Source organism: Oncorhynchus keta, unplaced genomic scaffold, assembly GCF_023373465.1.
Source record: "Oncorhynchus keta strain PuntledgeMale-10-30-2019 unplaced genomic scaffold, Oket_V2 Un_contig_18645_pilon_pilon, whole genome shotgun sequence".
Taxonomy (NCBI): domain Eukaryota; kingdom Metazoa; phylum Chordata; class Actinopteri; order Salmoniformes; family Salmonidae; genus Oncorhynchus; species Oncorhynchus keta.
Window position 1 is genome coordinate 1 of NW_026281027.1, and position 20108 is coordinate 20108.

The 20108-nt window shown below is 47.3% G+C and overlaps 1 protein-coding gene and 1 long non-coding RNA gene across 4 annotated transcripts in view; one reads left to right on the plus strand and one right to left on the minus strand.

Annotated features, from left to right (window-relative positions):
* Positions 1-1496: 1496 nt before the first annotated feature.
* taf2 (TAF2 RNA polymerase II, TATA box binding protein (TBP)-associated factor) overlaps positions 1497-20108 on the plus strand; it is a 52594-nt gene continuing 33982 nt past the window's right edge. Inside the window, exons 1-12 of the mRNA XM_052504033.1 lie at positions 1497-1997; positions 2138-2192; positions 2435-2595; positions 2992-3110; positions 3468-3609; positions 4135-4366; positions 7874-8058; positions 8610-8723; positions 10358-10457; positions 11479-11564; positions 15018-15153; positions 19675-19829. Of these exons, the coding sequence (XP_052359993.1) occupies positions 1933-1997; positions 2138-2192; positions 2435-2595; positions 2992-3110; positions 3468-3609; positions 4135-4366; positions 7874-8058; positions 8610-8723; positions 10358-10457; positions 11479-11564; positions 15018-15153; positions 19675-19829 (1550 nt within the window). The 5' untranslated portion in view covers positions 1497-1932. The remainder of the gene's footprint in view (positions 1998-2137; positions 2193-2434; positions 2596-2991; positions 3111-3467; positions 3610-4134; positions 4367-7873; positions 8059-8609; positions 8724-10357; positions 10458-11478; positions 11565-15017; positions 15154-19674; positions 19830-20108) is intronic.
* Positions 11744-13019, minus strand: LOC127920223 (uncharacterized). 3 transcript variants are annotated; one of them, XR_008105413.1, is made up of 3 exons: positions 12740-13019; positions 11999-12121; positions 11744-11810 (listed from the first exon to the last, which is right to left on the minus strand). It is a non-coding gene; the product is annotated as an uncharacterized LOC127920223 (long non-coding RNA). The 3 variants fall into 3 exon arrangements; XR_008105412.1 differs by having other exon boundaries at positions 12673-13019; XR_008105414.1 differs by having other exon boundaries at positions 11775-11877; positions 12673-13019.

The following is a 20108-nucleotide window of genomic DNA, read 5'->3' on the forward strand; positions in this document are numbered from 1 at the left end:
TGTAGCGTAATGCTTGTGTTTCTAGCTCCAACAGTGCAGTAATATATAACAATTCACACAAATCTAAAGTAATGGAACTAAGAATATATAAATATTTGGGCCAGCAATGTCGGAGAGGCATAGACTAAATACAGTTGAATAGAATACATATATATATGAGATGAGTCATGGAAAATATGTAAACATTATGAAAGTGACTGGTATTCTGTTATTAAAGTGGCCAGTGATTTGCTCCCTCTGCTGTTTCCTGAAGTCCACGATCATCTCCTTTGTTTTCTTGACATTTAGTGACAGGTTATTTTCCTGGCACCACACTCCCAGGGCCCTCACCTCCTCCCTGTAGGCTGTCTCATCATTGTTGGTAATCAGGCCTACTACTGTTGTGTCATCTGCAAACTTGATGATTGAGTTGGAGGCGTGCGTGGCCACCCAGTTATGGGTGAACAGGGGGTACAGAAGGCGGTTGACCACACACCCCTGTGGGGCCCCTGTGTTGAGGATCAGCGAAGTGGAGGTGTTGTTTCCTACCTTCACCACCTGGGGGCGGCCCGTCAGGAAGTCTGGAACCCAGTTGCACAGGGTGAGGTTCAGACCCAGGGCCCCGAGTTTAATGATGAGCTTGGAGGGTACTATGGTGTTGAATGCTGAGCTACAGTCAATGGACAGCATTCTTACATAGGTATTCCTCTTGTCCAGATGGGAAAGGGCAGTGTGCAGTGTGATGGTGATTGCATCGTCTGTGGATCTATTAGGGTGGTAAGCAAATTGAAGTGGGTCTAGGGTGTCAGGTAAGGTAGAGGTGATATGATCCTTGAGGTTAAGCAAAGGCCTGGATGTGACATCCAAAAGCCCATTTTTCCATCCATTCCCATATCTGTTTAAAGTTAAAGTCGAAAATGGCTCTACAAGTCCAAACCTAACCTTAACCCTTACCTTAACCATTTTACATGTCAAATTCAATGGGTTAGGGACGTCCCGAGGAACCGAATCACAACCGGTTTCCGCTAGAGATTTTTTTGGTATTTGTAAAATGGCTATATCGTTAATATTCATGAAAACACAACATTTATGTTTGTTCTTAATTTAAGGTTAGGGTTAGGTATAAGGTTAGGGTTGGTTTTAAAATCTAATTTTAAGAAGTTACAAACAAGTAACCTAGTGATTAGAGCGTTGGACTAGTAACCGAAATGTTGCAAGATCTATTCCCGAGCTAACAAGGTAAAAAAAAATCTGTCATTCTGCCCCTGAACAAGGCATAACTGTTCCTAGGCTGTCATTGAAAATAAGTATTTGTTCTTAACTGACTTGCCTGGTTAAATAAAGATACAATTAAAATACATTTAAAAGTTAAATTGTCGAAATGGGCGGGGTTTACGACTTTGTGTATTTGGTACGTCGTGACGACCGCTCAACAATCACAACACTTCGATGAGTAAAGTGTAATGGATTTTACACTCCAGTCCAGCTGGTGGCGGTAATGCGCCTTTTGGTTGTCAACCGCCATTTTAAAATCACAAAACATGAAGAAGAAGAACTTTGAGCTGTGGTTCAGACGGAGAGGATAGAGTTTAATGTTTTTGGAGCTCAACATTGATAAAAAAAATGCTCATTTGAAACCGAAATGATTCTTGCAAAGCTGAATGATAGTCTTTGGTAGCGTGCATATCTGGGAAAGGTGTTTGGAGACACTGATAGCATTGCACAGACAGCCGGCGGGGAAGAATGGCTGGAAGTGTTGTGTTAACTGGCTAACGTTAGCACTAGCTAGCTAAATCGCCACATTCGCTGCGCATGAACTCTTTGCATTGGGATTTATTAGGACTGGAAATATATATATATTTTTTTGTGGATACAGGAAGAACCTTCCAGTCCACACGACCATCGCGTCAAACCCGTAGTTCACGAACATGATCAAATTCATATACCGTATCAATGCATGAAGTCAAGATGAACAGGAAGAAGGACAAGGGATTTGAGAGCCCGCGGCCTTTTAAATTATAAGTCTTTTCTATTACCTTTGGCTTAGTTAGCTTTGCACACACGTTTGTCCTTAAGTTATTACTTGGCACAGTATATAATACTGTAGCGCCGTTATTCCTCATTGTGTTAACCTGTTATGTCATGTTTATTCCCACACGACTCACCAGGTTGTCTGCATCAACAACATCAACTTTCAAAGAAAGTCTGTGATTGTAAGTATATCGTAGTAAATATATTCGTTAACTATATTTCCCCCAAGTACCCGCAATAAAATTCTAGTTATATCCCTGTTGTTGTATCTGTAGAACTTAGCCACATGACTGAGAACCAAACATATTTCTACTGCGAGACATTGAAAACAACAGTATAAATATGTGTAGTCTTAGTCATTTGGCCGTGTAGAACCAGTCTAGTTTCTCATCCATGTCAACGGGGACACCCCTCTATTTGACAGGGCTTTGTGGAGCTGACCATCTTCCCAACTGTGGTCAACCTGAACCGGATCAAACTCAACAGCAAGCAGTGCAGGATCTACAGGGTTCGAGTCAACGACCTCGAAGCACCATTCATTTACAATGACCCTACTCTAGAGGTCTGCCACCACGAGTCCAAGCAGTAAGTCCTCATACACACACGGTCAGGTATTCATAACTCTCCATGAAGGAAACAGAAAACAACAGTACATCTCCATCCTCCAGTACATCTCCATCCTCCAGTACATCTCCATCCTCCAGTACATCTCCAACAGTACATCTCCATCCTCCAATATTCTCCTTGGTTCTTTTTTGATGTTTTCACAAGAAACGATGACTGGTATGTGTGGTTGTTTTATCTACCTTAGTGGAAGGCACACTAAGTTGCTCTGGATAAGAGTTCCTGCTGAATGACATAAATGTGTGTAAAGTCGAGTGAGGAGGAACCAAGGAGAAGACTTGAGATTCACCCCCTTGTATTACACAACTGGGGCGGCAGTAAGTCCTCACCTCCTCCTCTCTGCCCTGTCCCTTGCAGGAGGAACCTGAACTATTTCTCCAGTGCCTACACAGCAGCAGTCAGTGCTGTGGACCCAGATGCAGGACACGGCGAGCTGGTCATCAAAGTCCCCTCGGAGCTGTGGAAGCAAGGAGACGGTAAATAAAGGACCTCGTCTTGTTCCAGTCAAATGTTGTCTCTGAATCGGGTTCATCTACGTTATGACCTTCTTTGGTGAATGACTGACCTCCGTTGCATCTGTCTTGAGTCTTGGGACTTGAGTCTTGGGACTTGAGTCTTGGGTCTGTAGTTTGAATATAAAGGTTCAAGGCGTATTCTGATAGCCTGGTTGGTCCTCGATCTGTTTATATAGCACCAACACACCTGGAACCAGGCTAATGTCCTGCAATGCTCTTAGCTTAATGCATAGCATAGCATCAGGAAGCTTTAAAGTATTGTTTATGTACAATTGAACTTAGTGCCCTGTAAATACATTACTGTTTCTATGTCTTCAGAGATGAATGTGCTGAAGGTGTACATAGAGTTCTCTCTGGACCAGCCTAAAGGAGGCCTTCACTTTGTGGTGCCTGACGTAGAGGGGAGCATGGCTGAGAGAGGAGCACACGTCTTCTCCTTCGGATACCAGAACTCCACAAGGTGGGGAGGGAGACATTGATTGATGTCATATTGAGACTTCTTTCTTTGTGCTGTCTAGGCTGGCCTGGTGTCTCTCTCTGTCATTCTCTCTGTCATTCTCTCTATCTTCTCTTTCTCTCTGTCATTCTCTCTCTCTCCTCTATCTTCTCTTTCTCTCTGTCATTCTCTCTCTCCACTCTTCTCGTTCTCTGTCATTCTCTATCTCTCTCCTCTCTCTCTGTCATTCTCTCTACTCGCCCTCTCTCCCTCTTCTCTATCTCTCTCCTCTCTCTGTCATTCTCTCTACTCTCTCTCTCTCCCTCTTCTCTGTCTCTTGGTTGTTCTCTCTCTCCTCTTTCTCTCTGTCATTCTCTCTCTCTGTCATTCTCTCTCTCTGTCATTCTCTCTCTCTGTCATTCTCTCTACTCTCTCTTTCTTTCCCTCTCATTCTCCTCTATGTAATACTATCAGATATGTTGTCACAGGCCTCATCCTTCCTTGCTCCTTGACTACTTACACTCTGGTCCACCGGTCTTCCTCTCCCAGGTTCTGGTTCCCCTGTGTGGACTCGTACTCTGAGCTGTGCACCTGGAAGCTGGAGTTCACAGTGGATGCCTCTATGGTAGCTGTGTCCTGTGGGGACTTGGTAGAGACTGTCTATACCCATGACATGAGGAAGAAGACCTTCCACTACGTCCTCCCCATCCCCACCGCCGCCTCCAACATCTCACTGTCTGTCGGGCCCTTTGAGATCCTGGTCGACCCCTACATGCATGAGGTACTGTCTGTGTGGAAAAGCATTGCATAGAAACCCAGCATTACCCATCACAATGTATTTATGTAGACGCCTGTAGAGTAGTGTGTTCTGAAAGGAGAATGGATTTAGTAGGAGCCAGTAGGGTGTTCTGAAAGGAGACTGGATTTAGTAGAAGCCAGTAGGGTGTTCTGAAAGGAGAATGGATTTAGTAGAAGCCAGTAGGGTGTTCTGAAAGGAGAATGGATTTAGTAGAAGCCAGTAGGGTGTTCTGAATGGAGAATGGATTTAGTTGAAGCTAGTAGGGTGTTCTGAAAGGAGAATGGATTTAGTAGGAGCCAGTAGGGTGTTCTGAATGGATTTAGTAGAAGCCAGTAGGGTGTTCTGAATGGATTTAGTAGAAGCCAGTAGGGTGTTCTGAAAGGAGAATGGATTTAGTAGAAGCCAGTAGGGTGTTCTGAAAGGAGAATGGATTTAGTTGAAGCCAGTAGGGTGTTCTGAAAGGAGAATGGATTTAGTAGGAGCCAGTAGGGTGTTCTGAATGGATTTAGTAGAAGCCAGTAGGGTGTTCTGAATGGAGAATGGATTTAGTAGGAGCCAGTAGGGTGTTCTGAATGGATTTAGTAGGAGCCAGTAGGGTGTTCTGAATGGATTTAGTAGAAGCCAGTAGGGTGTTCTGAATGGATTTAGTAGAAGCCAGTAGGGTGTTCTGAATGGAGAATGGATTTAGTAGGAGCCAGTAGGGTGTTCTGAATGGATTTAGTAGAAGCCAGTAGGGTGTTCTGAATGGATTTAGTAGAAGCCAGTAGGGTGTTCTGAATGGAGAATGGATTTAGTTGAAGCCAGTAGGGTGTTCTGAAAGGAGAATGGATTTAGTAGGAGCCAGTAGGGTGTTCTGAATGGATTTAGTAGAAGCCAGTAGGGTGTTCTGAAAGGAGAATGGATTTAGTAGAAGCCAGTAGGGTGTTCTGAAAGGAGAATGGATTTAGTTGAAGCCAGTAGGGTGTTCTGAAAGGAGAATGGATTTAGTAGGAGCCAGTAGGGTGTTCTGAATGGAGAATGGATTTAGTAGGAGCCAGTAGGGTGTTCTGAATGGATTTAGTAGAAGCCAGTAGGGTGTTCTGAATGGAGAATGGATTTAGTAGGAGCCAGTAGGGTGTTCTGAATGGATTTAGTAGAAGCCAGTAGGGTGTTCTGAATGGATTTAGTAGAAGCCAGTAGGGTGTTCTGAATGGATTTAGTAGAAGCCAGTAGGGTGTTCTGAATGGAGAATGGATTTAGTTGAAGCCAGTAGGGTGTTCTGAAAGGAGAATGGATTTAGTAGGAGCCAGTAGGGTGTTCTGAAAGGAGAATGGATTTAGTAGAAGCAAGTAGGGTGTTCTGAAAGGAGAATGGATTTAGTTGAAGCCAGTAGGGTGTTCTGAAAGGAGAATGGATTTAGTTGAAGCCAGTAGGGTGTTCTGAAAGGAGAATGGATTTAGTAGAAGCCAGTAGGGTGTTCTGAAAGGAGAATGGATTTAGTAGAAGCCAGTAGGGTGTTCTGAATGGATTTAGTAGAAGCAAGTAGGGTGTTCTGAAAGGAGAATGGATTTAGTAGAAGCAAGTAGGGTGTTCTGAAAGGAGAATGGATTTAGTAGAAGCCAGTAGGGTGTTCTGAAAGGAGAATGGATTTAGTAGAAGCCAGTAGGGTGTTCTGAATGGAGAATGGATTTAGTAGAAGCCAGTAGGGTGTTCTGAAAGGAGAATGGATTTAGTAGAAGCCAGTAGGGTGTTCTGAAAGGAGAATGGATTTAGTAGAAGCCAGTAGGGTGTTCTGAAAGGAGAATGGATTTAGTAGAAGCCAGTAGGGTGTTCTGAATGGAGAATGGATTTAGTAGAAGCCAGTAGGGTGTTCTGAAAGGAGAATGGATTTAGTAGAAGCCCGTAGAGTTCTGAAAGGAGAATGGATTTAGTAGAAGCCCGTAGAGTTCTGAAAGGAGAATGGATTTAGTAGAAGCCCGTAGAGTTCTGAAAGGAGAATGGATTTAGTAGAAGCCAGTAGAGGCAGGCAACCATGATGGGTAAAATATGTTGACATATACACTGAGTGTACAAAACATTAGGAACACCTTCGTCGGGACATGGACTCTACAAGGTGTTGAAAGTGTTCCACAGGGATGCTGGCCCATGTTGACTCCAATGCTTCCCACAATTGTGTCAAGTTGGCTGGATGTCCTTTGGGTGGTGGACCATTCTTGATCCACACGGGAAACTGTTGTGTGTGTGAACCCCAGCAACATTGTAGTTCTTGACACAAACCGGTGCGCCTGGCACCTACTACCATAACCTGTTCATTGGCACTTAAATATTTTGTCTTGCCCTTTCACCCTCTGAATGACACACACACACAATCCATTCACCTGGTCAGTCTATGTCATGGAACTAGCAGGTGTTCTTAATGTTTTGTCAACTCAGTGTGTATTTAAGCAGATTTCCTTTTCACCTACGACCACTAGGTGGAGAATAACTCATTATACTCTGTTGAAGCAGCGTCAAGGATGTGTGAATCAGTCTAGGAAACTCTGTGTGCGATGCTGGCATATTGTCCAATATGGTTTCTCTTCAAATATATGTTTGGATAGAATAGAATACAACAGCAACAGAATAAGTGTACCCCCCCCGTCGGTAACCTAGGAGCTCGTCGGTAACCTAGGAGCTCGTCGGTAACCTAGGAGCTCGCCGGTAACCTAGGAGCTCGTCGGTAACCTAGGAGCTCGTCGGTAACCTAGGAGCTCGTCGGTAACCTAGGAGCTCGTCGGTAACCTAGGAGCTCGTCGGTAACCTAGGAGCTCGTCGGTAACCTAGGAGCTCGTCGGTGACCTAGGAGCTCGTCGGTGACCTAGGAGCTCGTCGGTAACCTAGGAGCTCGTCGGTGACCTAGGAGCTCGTCGGTGACCTAGGAGCTCGTCGGTGACCTAGGAGCTCGGTGACCTAGGAGCTCGTCGGTGACCTAGGAGCTCGTAACCGGCTCGCCGGTAACCTAGGAACCGGTGGCCTAGGACCTAGGAGCTCGTCGGTGACCTAGGAGGTGACCTAGGAGCTCGTCGGTGACCTAGGAGCTCGTCGGTAACCTAGGAGCTCGTCGGTAACCTAGGAGCTCGTCGGTGACCTAGGAGCTCGTCGGTAACCTAGGAGCTCGTCGGTAACCTAGGAGCGGTAACCTAGGAGTCGGTAACCTAGGAGCTCTAGGAGCTCGTCGGTAACCTAGGAGCGGTAACCTAGGGAGCTCGGTAACCTAGGAGCTCGTCGGTAACCTAGGAGCTCGTCGGTGTTACTTGGATTTGTTTCCTAAGAACAGCGTGGTAACTGTGGGTTCTTATCCAGATTTCTAGAAGTCTGGTACAGGAGATTATTGAAATGATATTTCATCATCGTATTCAGTACCAGGCATAAATTGAGCAAAGCTTTGGCATAGCTGAGAGTGTCTCAGAGGGAACCTCTGTAGTGTTGCTGCGTTGACACCTGTTTAAAGATATTTTCCCCTCTTCCCAGGTCACCCACTTCTGTTTACCCCAGCTCCTGCCTCTGTTGAAACACTCCATGTCCTACCTGCATGAGATCTTTGAGTTCTACGAGGAGATCCTGACCTGTCGATATCCTTACTCCTGCTTCAAGACTGTGTTTGTGGACGAGGCCTACGTCCAGGTGTCTTCCTACGCGTCGATGAGCATCTTCAGGTGGCGACAGTCTCTTGTGTTTAGTCCTGATGCCGTTCTTTATGTGGCTTTACTCTCCCATCAACAACACACATTTTTACTTTGGAACGATATTTCACAACGTTTGGATATTTACATTGTATTGTGGAAACTTCTCACTGTTTGTTTTTAACGTTTGACATTTTCCACGAGTTTTGTCACTGAAAATATTTTGATTAGGAGGTCCAATTAAAATCAGATTTATTACGTTAATATTTACTCTGTTAAGATCTGCACCTCGGGTGCTTTTGCAGTTTCCCTCGGTGACAAAGAACAGCTCTCCTCAACCATTCATTTCTCCTTTCACTTTTCATAATGCTGACTTGTTTTGGCACAAGTCAAACTGAACATGGGTTTTCTTCTCCCTTACCCCCTCTCGCTTATCCCTCTCTCTCTCTCTGCCCGTCTCTCTCTCTTCCCCTCTCCTTATCCGTCTCTCTCTCTTCCCCTCTCGCTTATCCGTCTCTCTCCCTTGCCCGTCTCTCTCTCTGTCTTTCTCTCTGTCTGTCTCTCTCTCCTCTCTCTCCTCTCAGTACTAATCTGCTCCACAGTGCCATGATCATAGACCAGACCCCCCTGACCAGACAGTGTTTAGCTCAGGCCCTGGCCCAGCAGTTCTTTGGCTGCTTCATCTCCAGGATGTCCTGGTGAGTAACGTACTGAGTAATACCTGACGGAATATAGTGGAGGGGTGGAGCGGTCTACAGACACCACACCACACACACACGTCAAATGTAAGAAGCACTCCTGGTTCAACCTAGGAGCTTGTCGGCAACCTTGGAGCTCGTCGGTAACCTAGGAGCTCGTCGGTGGCCTAGGAGCTCGTCGGTGGCCTAGGAGCTCGTCGGTAACCTAGGAGCTCGTCGGTAACCTAGGAGCTCGTCGGTGGCCTAGGAGCTCGTCAGTGGCCTAGGAGCTCGTCGGTAACCTAGGAGCTCGTCGGTAACCTAGGAGCTCGTCGGTCAACCTTGGAGGTGGCCTAGGAGAGCTCGTCGGTAACGGTGGCCTGGAGCTCGTCGGTGGCCTAGGAGCTCGTCGGTAACCTAGGAGCTCAGAATCGGTAACCTAGGAGCTCGTGGCCTAGGAGGCCTAGGAGGTCGGTGGCTCGGTGGCCTCGCCGGTGGCCTAGGAGCTCGGTAACCTAGGAGCTGGTAACCTAGGAGCTCGTCGGTAACCTAGGAGCTCGTCGGTGACCTAGGAGCTCGTCGGTGACCTAGGAGCTCGTCGGTGACCTAGGAGCTCGTCGGTAACCTAGGAGCTCGTCGGTGACCTAGGAGCTCGTCGGTGACCTAGGAGCTCGTCGGTGACCTAGGAGCTCGTCGGTGACCTAGGAGCTCGTCGGTGACCTAGGAGCTCGTCGGTGACCTAGGAGCTCGTCGGTGACCTAGGAGCTCGTCGGTGACCTAGGAGCTCGTCGGTAACCTAGGAGCTCGTCGGTGTTACTTGGATTTGTTTCCTAAGAACAGCGTGGTAACTGTGGGTTCTTATCCAGATTTCTAGAAGTCTGGTACAGAGAGATTATTGAAATTATATTTCATCATCGTATTCAGTACCAGGCATAAATTGAGCAAAGCTTTGGCATAGCTGAGAGTGTCTCAGTATGATGAATCTGTGTATGTGTTTGGCAACGTGTCTACAGCTGGGGGGGGGCTCGGGGGGCTCTTGGCAAAAGTGCTCTTGCTGTCAGTTAGGGAGGCTGAGGTTTTACGACGTCTTCAAAGGATCACTGCAAACAATGGACCCCCTGTCTCATTAAGTGTTTAAAACTAAGTCAGATGTGGAAGCTCCACTTAGTCTTATTTAATTGTTCTTGTGGAAAAAGCCCCAGTTGTGTAAGACCTCGGAGAAGTCGAACAGGCCTTTCTCTTTTTGATACGAAAGACCCGTCACCTGCTTGCAATTCATCTTGTGGTGTCATTTATTTTCAAGCCTGTAATTGAAGTCAGCTTGTTTTCTGAAACTGCGCTCGTATCCAGCTTGTAAAGAGAGGTTTAGCACTTTCTGTGTGTTACAGATTTTCACATGATTTCATCTCATTTACATGAAGCTACGGCCAGTATTCATTAAATTAGTCTGAGTTAAAACCACCATCGTTGAATAAAGTATATTGTTTCTCTCTCTCTCTCTGTGTGTGTGTGTGTGTGTGTGTGTGTGTGTGTGTGTGTGTGTGTGTGTGTGTGTGCAATAAAAGGTAGTAAATGTCTGACAAACGGGTTAAAATGAAGTCATTGTGTGTCGTCTGGCCGATCGCCTTACCTGTTGTCTGGTCTGTGTTCTGTAGGGCTGATGAGTGGGTGCTGAAGGGGATCTCTGGCTACATCTATGGTCTGTACCTGAAGAAGACCTTTGGAGTGAACCAGTACCGCCACTGGGTCAAAGAGGTAGGGAGTGGAACCAGTACCTCCACTGGGTCAGAGAGGTAGGGAGTGGAACCAGTACCTCCACTGGGTCAGAGAGTAGGGGGTGGAACCAGTACCTCCACTGGGTCAGAGAGGTAGGGAGTGGAACCAGTACCTCCACTGGGTCAAAGAAGTAGGGAGTGGAACTACTATACTATATTGGTTATGCTGGTCACTCTGCTAAATAAACACATGACTATATTGGTTATGCTGGTCCCACTCTGCTAAATAAGCACATGACTATATTGGTTATGCTGGTCCCATTCTGCTAAATAAACACATGACTATATTGGTTATGCTGGTCCCACTCTGCTAAATAAACACATGACTATATTGGTTATGCTGGTCCCACTCTGCTAAATAAACACATGACTATATTGGTTATGCTGGTCCCACTCTGCTAAATAAACACATGACTATATTGGTTATGCTGGTCCCACTCTGCTAAATAAACACATGACTATATTGGTTATGCTGGTCCCACTCTGCTAAATAAACACATGACTATATTGGTTATGCTGGTCCCACTCTGCTAAATAAACACATGACTATATTGGTTATGCTGGTCCCACTCTGCTAAATAAACACATGACTATATTGGTTATGCTGGTCCCACTCTGCTAAATAAACACATGACTATATTGGTTATGCTGGTCCCACTGCTAAATAAACACATGACTATATTGGTTATGCTGGTCCCACTCTGCTAAATAAACACATGACTATATTGGTTATCCTGGTCCCACTGCTAAATAAACACATGACTATATTGGTTATCCTGGTCCCACTGCTAAATAAACACATGACTATATTGGTTATCCTGGTCCCACTGCTAAATAAACACATGACTATATTGGTTATGCTGGTCCCACTGCTAAATAAACACATGACTATATTGGTTATCCTGGTCCCACTGCTAAATAAACACATGACTATATTGGTTATCCTGGTCCCACTCTGCTAAATAAACACATGACTATATAAAGTGTGATTTTTCCCTCAGGAACTGGACAAGATGGTGGAGTACGAGCTGAAGATGGGAGGAGTTCTCTTACACCCGACCTTCGGTGGAGGCAAAGACAAGGACAAGTGAGAAGCAGCTCCCTGTTGGTTGGAATGGTCATTTAACATGGCTGATGTATTACATGAGAACCACCTACTTTCAGTGTCAACACACTGTGATATGTGGCTGATGTATTACATGAGAACCACCTACTTTCAGTGTCAACACACTGTGATATGTGGCTGTAATGTGGCTGATGTATTACATGAGAACCACCTACTTTCAGTGTCAACACACTGTGATATGAGGCTGATGTATTACATGAGAACCACCTACTTTCAGTGTCAACACACTGTGATATGTGGCTCTAATGAGGCTGATGTATTACATGAGAACCACCTACTTTCAGTGTCAACACACTGATATGTGGCTCTAATGAGGCTGATGTATTACATGAGAACCACCTACTTTCAGTGTCAACACACTGTGATATGTGGCTGATGTATTACATGAGAACCACCTACTTTCAGTGTCAACACACTGTGATATGAGGCTGATGTATTACATGAGAACCACCTACTTTCAGTGTCAACACACTGTGATATGTGGCTCTAATGAGGCTGATGTATTACATGAGAACCACCTACTTTCAGTGTCAACACACTGATATGTGGCTCTAATGAGGCTGATGTATTACATGAGAACCACCTACTTTCAGTGTCAACACACTGATATGTGGCTCTAATGAGGCTGATGTATTACATGAGAACCACCTACTTTCAGTGTCAACACACTGTGATATGTTGCTGATGTATTACATGAGAACCACCTACTTTCAGTGTCAACACACTGATATGTGGCTGTAATGAGGCTGATGTATTACATGAGAACCACCTACTTTCAGTGTCAACACACTGTGATATGAGGCTGATGTATTACATGAGAACCACCTACTTTCAGTGTCAACACACTGTGATATGTTGCTGATGTATTACATGAGAACCACCTACTTTCAGTGTCAACACACTGTGATATGTGGCTGTAATGAGGCTGATGTATTACATGAGAACCACCTACTTTCAGTGTCAACACACTGTGATATGAGGCTGATGTATTACATGAGAACCACCTACTTTCAGTGTCAACACACTGATATGAGGCTCTAATGAGGCTGATGTATTACATGAGAACCACCTACTTTCAGTGTCAACACACTGTGATATGAGGCTCTAATGAGGCTGATGTATTACATGAGAACCACCTACTTTCAGTGTCAACACACTGTGATATGAGGCTCTAATGAGGCTGATGTATTACATGAGAACCACCTACTTTCAGTGTCAACACACTGTGATATGAGGCTCTAATGAGGCTGATGTATTACATGAGAACCACCTACTTTCAGTGTCAACACACTGTGATATGAGGCTGATGTATTACATGAGAACCACCTACTTTCAGTGTCAACACACTGTGATATGTGGCTCTAATGAGGCTGATGTATTAATGAGAACCACCTACTTTCAGTGTCAACACACTGATATGTGGCTGTAATGAGGCTGATGTATTACATGAGAACCACCTACTTTCAGTGTCAACACACTGTGATATGTAGCTGTAATGAGGCTGATGTATTACATGAGAACTACCTACTTTCAGTGTCAACACACTGATATGTGGCTGTAATGTGGCTGATGTATTACATGAGAACCACCTACTTTCAGTGTCAACACACTGTGATATGAGGCTGATGTATTACATGAGAACCACCTACTTTCAGTGTCAACACACTGTGATATGTGGCTGTAATGAGGGTGATGTATTACATGAGAACCACCTACTTTCAGTGTCAACACACTGTGATATGTGGCTGTAATGAGGCTGATGTATTACATGAGAACCACCTACTTTCAGTGTCAACACACTGTGATATGTGGCTGTAATGAGGCTGATGTATTACATGAGAACTACCTACTTTCAGTGTCAACACACTGATATGTGGCTGTAATGTGGCTGATGTATTACATGAGAACCACCTACTTTCAGTGTCAACACACTGTGATATGAGGCTGATGTATTACATGAGAACCACCTACTTTCAGTGTCAACACACTGTGATATGTGGCTGTAATGAGGCTGATGTATTACATGAGAACCACCTACTTTCAGTGTCAACACACTGTGATATGTGGCTCCAATGAGGCTGATGAATGTGTTTTAAACTGGGTAGTTCGACCCCTGAATGCTGATTGGCTGACCCGTATCCCACGGGTTTGACAAAACATGTAATTTTACTGCTCTAATTGCGTTGCTTCCAGTTTATAACAGCAATAAGGCACCTCGGTGGTTTGTGGTATATGCCCAATATACCACGGCTGTGTCCGGGCTCTCCGCGATGCGTTGTGGTCAAGAGCAGCCCTTAGCCGTGGTATATTGGCCGTATACCACACCCCCTCGTGCCTTATTGCTTAAATAACCTCTTACTTTCAGTGTCAACACACTTTGATTTGTGGCTCCAATGAGGATGATGAATGTGTTCTCTGTTCTACCAGTCGAAAACCACCTATTAGCAAGTAACTGACAGGTTAGACATTCCTGTTGCTACTGCTGTTGAGGGTGTTGGTCTACAAACCTGTATCTCTCACAGAGAAGTGGTGTTCTAGTTTTAATTTAAAAACGCATATGCCGATGTAAAGATTTCCAACTCCCAGCGCTGCCGGAGAGTAAAACGACAAGTGAAGAGTGGAGTTTATTCATTCCAGCCCAATAAACCGCTGGCAGCGTCTCAAGTGTTTGTCATAAATCAGACCACTTTCTCTCGCTCCTTGAGTGGGCTTGGAGAGCTATCGACACGTTATGCCAACACTTACGCCTGTCTGTGTACCGCCTGTCAATGACTTGGCTAGTAACTTCACGTTGTAGTTTCTCTTAAAGTTGCTACAGTTTACAAGCTGAGGAGAAGGAGGGAAGATGGAATGAGTTGTTGTTGAGAAGTAGATGTTGTTTTCTGATTTTAATCTTCCTCCCTCTCTTTCTCCCCCCTCTACTCTCTCCTCGTCCCTCACTCTCCCCCTCTCATCTCTCTCTTTCTCCCTCTCTCCCCCCTCTCATCTCTCTTTCTCCTCATCCCTCATTCTCCCTCCTCTCTCTCCTCTCTTTCTACCTCCTCTCTCTCCTCTCTTTCTCCCTCCTCTCTCTCCTCTCTTTCTCCCTCCTCTCTCTCCTCTCTTTCTCCCTCCTCTCTCTCCTCTCTTTCTCCCTCCTCTCTCTCCTCTCTTTCTCCCTCTCTCCCCCCTCTCATCTCTCTTTCTCCCTCACTCTCTCTCCTCTCTTTCTCCCTCCTCTCCCTCTCTCCCCCTTCTCATCTCTCTTTCTCCCTCCTCTCCCTCTCTCCTCTCTCGCTCCCTCCTCTCTCTCCTCTCTTTCTCCCTCCTCTCCTCTCTTTCTCCCTCCTCTCTCTCCCCCCTCTCATCTCTCTCCTCATCCCTCACTCTCTCCCCCCCCCCTCCCTCCCTCTCGTCTCTCTCTCCCTCTCTTAGCCCTACCCCTCACCTCCACTTCTCCATCAAGCACCCTCACACCCTGTCCTGGAAGTACTATAAGATGTTCCAGTGTAAAGCCCACCTGGTCATGAGGCTCATTGAGAACAGGATCAGCATGGAGTTCATGCTGCAGGTGAGCGATTTTATGATCAATTTAATAATCCATCATCTAGTATACAAGCTGGTTCTGGTAAACATCTGGCCACACGTGAAGTCTAGCTGTTTAAACACTAATACCTACAGGGATTCAACACTGGAGTTTATTCATACTACACTACAATGCAGAGTCTGGGTCATTCCAGTTCAACTACTACTTTCATGGAGGAAAGCATTTTCAATCCTCAAATCATCCGATCCCAGCTCTCCATCATATCCCAGCACTCCACCAGACCCCAGCACTCCATCATATCCCAGCACTCCACCAGACCCCAGCACTCCATCAGATCCCAGCACTCCATCAGATCCCAGCTCTCCATCAGATCCCAGCTCTCCATCATATCCCAGCACTCCATCATATCCCAGCACTCCATCAGATCCCAGCACTCCATCAGATCCCAGCTCTCCATCATATCCCAGCACTCCATCAGATCCCAGCACTCCATCAGATCCCAGCACTCCATCAGACCCCAGCTCTCCATCATATCCCAGCACTCCATCAGACCCCAGCACTCCATCAGATCCCAGCACTCCATCAGACCCCAGCATCTCCATCAGATCCCAGCTCTCCATCATATCCCAGCTCTCCATCATATCCCAGCTCTCCATCAGATCCCAGCTCTCCATCAGATCCCAGCTCTCCACCATATCCCAGCTCTCCATCATATCCCAGCACTCCACCAGACCCCAGCTCTCCATCATATCCCAGCTCTCCACCAGACCCCAGCTCTCCATCATATCCCAGCTCTCCACCATATCCCAGCACTCCATCATATCCCAGCACTCCATCATATCCCAGCACTCCATCATATCCCAGCACTCCATCATATCCCAGCACTCCATCATATCCCAGCACTCCATCATATCCCAGCACTCCATCCCAGCACTCCATCATCCCATCCCAGCACTCCATCAGATCCCAGCACTCCATCATATCCATCATATCCCAGCACTCCATCATATCCCAGCACTCCATCATATCCCAGCACTCCATCATATCCCAGCACTCCATCATATCCCAGCACTCCCATCAGATCCCAGCACTCCATCAGATCCCAGCACTCCATCAGATCCCAGCACTCCATCAGATCCCAGCACTCCATCAGATCCCAGCACTCCATCATCCCAGCACTCCATCAGATCCCAGCACTCCATCATATCCCAGCATCCTCCATCAGATCCCAGCACTCCATCATATCCCAGCACTCCATCATATCCCAGCACTCCATCATATCCCAGCACTCCATCAGATCCCAGCACTCCACTCCATCATATCCCAGCACTCCATCATATCCCAGCACTCCATCAGATCCCAGCACTCCACCAGATCCCAGCACTCCATCAGCACCCCAGCACTCCATCATATCCCAGCACTCCATCAGATCCCAGCACTCCATCAGATCCCAGCATCATATCCCAGCATCACCAGATCCCAGCACTCCATCATATCCCAGCACTCCATCATATCCCAGCACTCCACATATCCCCATCCATATCCCAGCACTCCATCATATCCCAGCACTCCATCAGATCCCAGCACTCCATCATATCCCAGCACTCCATCATATCCCAGCACTCCATCATATCCCAGCACTCCATCATATCCCAGCACTCCATCAGATCCCAGCACTCCATCATATCCCAGCACTCCATCATATCCCAGCACTCCATCATATCCCAGCACTCCATCATATCCCAGCACTCCATCATATCCCAGCACTCCATCATATCCCAGCACTCCATCAGATCCCAGCACTCCATCAGATCCCAGCACTCCATCAGATCCCAGCACTCCATCATATCCCAGCACTCCATCATATCCCAGCACTCCATCATATCCCAGCACTCCATCATATCCCAGCACTCCATCATATCCCAGCACTCCATCATATCCCAGCACTCCATCATATCCCAGCACTCCATCAGATCCCAGCACTCCATCATATCCCAGCACTCCATCAGATCCCAGCACTCCATCAGATCCCAGCACTCCATCAGATCCCAGCACTCCATCATATCCCAGCACTCCATCAGATCCCAGCACTCCATCATATCCCAGCACTCCATCATATCCCAGCACTCCATCATATCCCAGCACTCCATCATATCCCAGCACTCCATCAGATCCCAGCACTCCATCAGATCCCAGCACTCCATCATATCCCAGCACTCCATCATATCCCAGCACTCCATCATATCCCAGCACTCCATCATATCCCAGCACTCCATCATCCCACTCCATCATATCCCAGCACTCCATCATATCCCAGCACTCCATCATATCCCAGCACTCCATCAGATCCCAGCACTCCATCATATCCCAGCACTCCATCATATCCCAGCACTCCATCATATCCCAGCACTCCATCATATCCCAGCACTCCATCAGATCCCAGCACTCCATCATCCCAGCATCCCAGCACTCCATCATATCCCAGCACTCCATCATATCCCCATCATATCCCAGCACTCCATCAGATCCCAGCACTCCATCAGATCCCAGCACTCCATCAGATCCCAGCACTCCATCAGATCCCAGCACTCCATCAGATCCCAGCACTCCATCATATCCCAGCACTCCATCAGATCCCAGCACTCCATCAGATCCCAGCACTCCATCAGATCCCAGCACTCCATCAGATCCCAGCACTCCATCAGATCCCAGCACTCCATCAGATCCCAGCACTCCATCAGATCCCAGCACTCCATCAGATCCCAGCACTCCATCAGATCCCAGCACTCCATCAGATCCCAGCACTCCATCATATCCCAGCACTCCATCATATCCCAGCACTCCATCAGATCCCAGCACTCCATCAGACCCCAGCACTCCATCAGATCCCAGCACTCCATCAGATCCCAGCACTCCATCAGATCCCAGCACTCCATCAGATCCCAGCACTCCATCAGATCCCAGCACTCCATCATATCCCAGCACTCCATCATATCCCAGCACTCCATCATATCCCAGCACTCCATCAGATCCCAGCACTCCATCAGATCCCAGCACTCCATCAGATCCCAGCACTCCATCATATCCCAGCACTCCATCATATCCCAGCACTCCATCAGATCCCAGCACTCCATCAGATCCCAGCACTCCATCATATCCCAGCACTCCCAGCACTCCATCAGATCCCAGCACTCCATCAGATCCCAGCACTCCATCATATCCCAGCACTCCATCAGATCCCAGCACTCCATCAGATCCCAGCACTCCATCAGATCCCAGCACTCCATCATATCCCAGCACTCCATCAGATCCCAGCACTCCATCAGATCCCAGCACTCCATCAGATCCCAGCACTCCATCAGATCCCAGCACTCCATCAGATCCCAGCACTCCATCAGATCCCAGCACTCCATCAGATCCCAGCACTCCATCAGATCCCAGCACTCCATCAGATCCCAGCACTCCATCAGATCCCAGCACTCCATCAGATCCCAGCACTCCATCAGATCCCAGCACTCCATCAGATCCCAGCACTCCATCAGATCCCAGCACTCCATCAGATCCCAGCACTCCATCATATCCCAGCACTCCATCATATCCCAGCACTCCCAGCCCAGCACTCCATCATATCCCAGCACTCCATCACTCCATCATATCCCAGCACTCCATCATATCCCAGCAGCACTCCATCAGATCCCAGCACTCCATCCCAGCACTCCATCAGACCCCAGCACTCCATCAGCACTCCATCAGATCCCAGCACTCCATCAGATCCCAGCACTCCATCAGATCCCAGCACTCCATCAGATCCCAGCACTCCATCATATCCCAGCACTCCATCATATCCCAGCACTCCATCAGATCCCAGCACTCCATCAGATCCCAGCACTCCATCAGATCCCAGCACTCCATCAGATCCCAGCACTCCATCATATCCCAGCACTCCATCATATCCCAGCACTCCATCAGATCCCAGCACTCCCATCCCAGCACTCCATCAGATCCCAGCACTCCATCATATCCCAGCACTCCATCAGATCCCAGCACTCCATCCCAGCATCCCAGCACTCCATCAGATCCCAGCACTCCATCAGATCCCAGCACTCCATCATATCCCAGCACTCCATCATATCCCAGCACTCCATCTGCACTCCATCAGATCCCAGCACTCCATCAGATCCCAGCACTCCATCAGATCCCAGCACTCCATCAGATCCCAGCACTCCATCAGATCCCAGCACTCCACCAGACCCCAGACTCCTCAGCACTCCATCAGATCCCAGCACTCCACCAGATCCCAGCACTCCATCAGATCCCAGCACTCCATCAGAACAAGTTACTGCACTGGCCTACATCTCGCAGAAGTCCCAGCACTCCATCAGATCCCAGCACTCCATCAGATCCCAGCACTCCATCAGATCCCAGCACGCCATCAGATCCCAGCACTACATTGACTCTTCCCCTGTTCAGCTCCTGAGTCTGACCAGTACTGCTAGGTGTGGAGTCAGATACATGAACTAGATTATTCTGTTTCCGATCTGCTAGGTGTTCAACAAGTTACTAAGCCTGGCCAGTACAGCGTCCTCGCAGAAGTACCAGTCACACATGTGGAGTCAGATGCTGGTATCCACCCACAGCTTCCTCAAGTCCATCTCCAACGTGTCGGGGAAGGACATAGGGCCCCTTATCAAGCAGTGGGTGTATCCTTTAACCTGTCAATCAGAACACTGGAGGGAGAGGTAACGTGATTATAACACTGTAATAGCAGATTAATGGTTAGGACATAGGACCCCTCATCATGCAGTGGGTGTATCCTTTAACCTGTCAATCAGAACACTGGAGGGAGAGGTAACGTGATTATAACACTGTAATAGCAGATTAATGGTTAGGACATAGGACCCCTCATCATGCAGTGGGTGTATCCTTTCAGCTCCCTCAGCCTGCTCAGCAGAACAGTGGAGAGACTGGCCTGGTTAGAA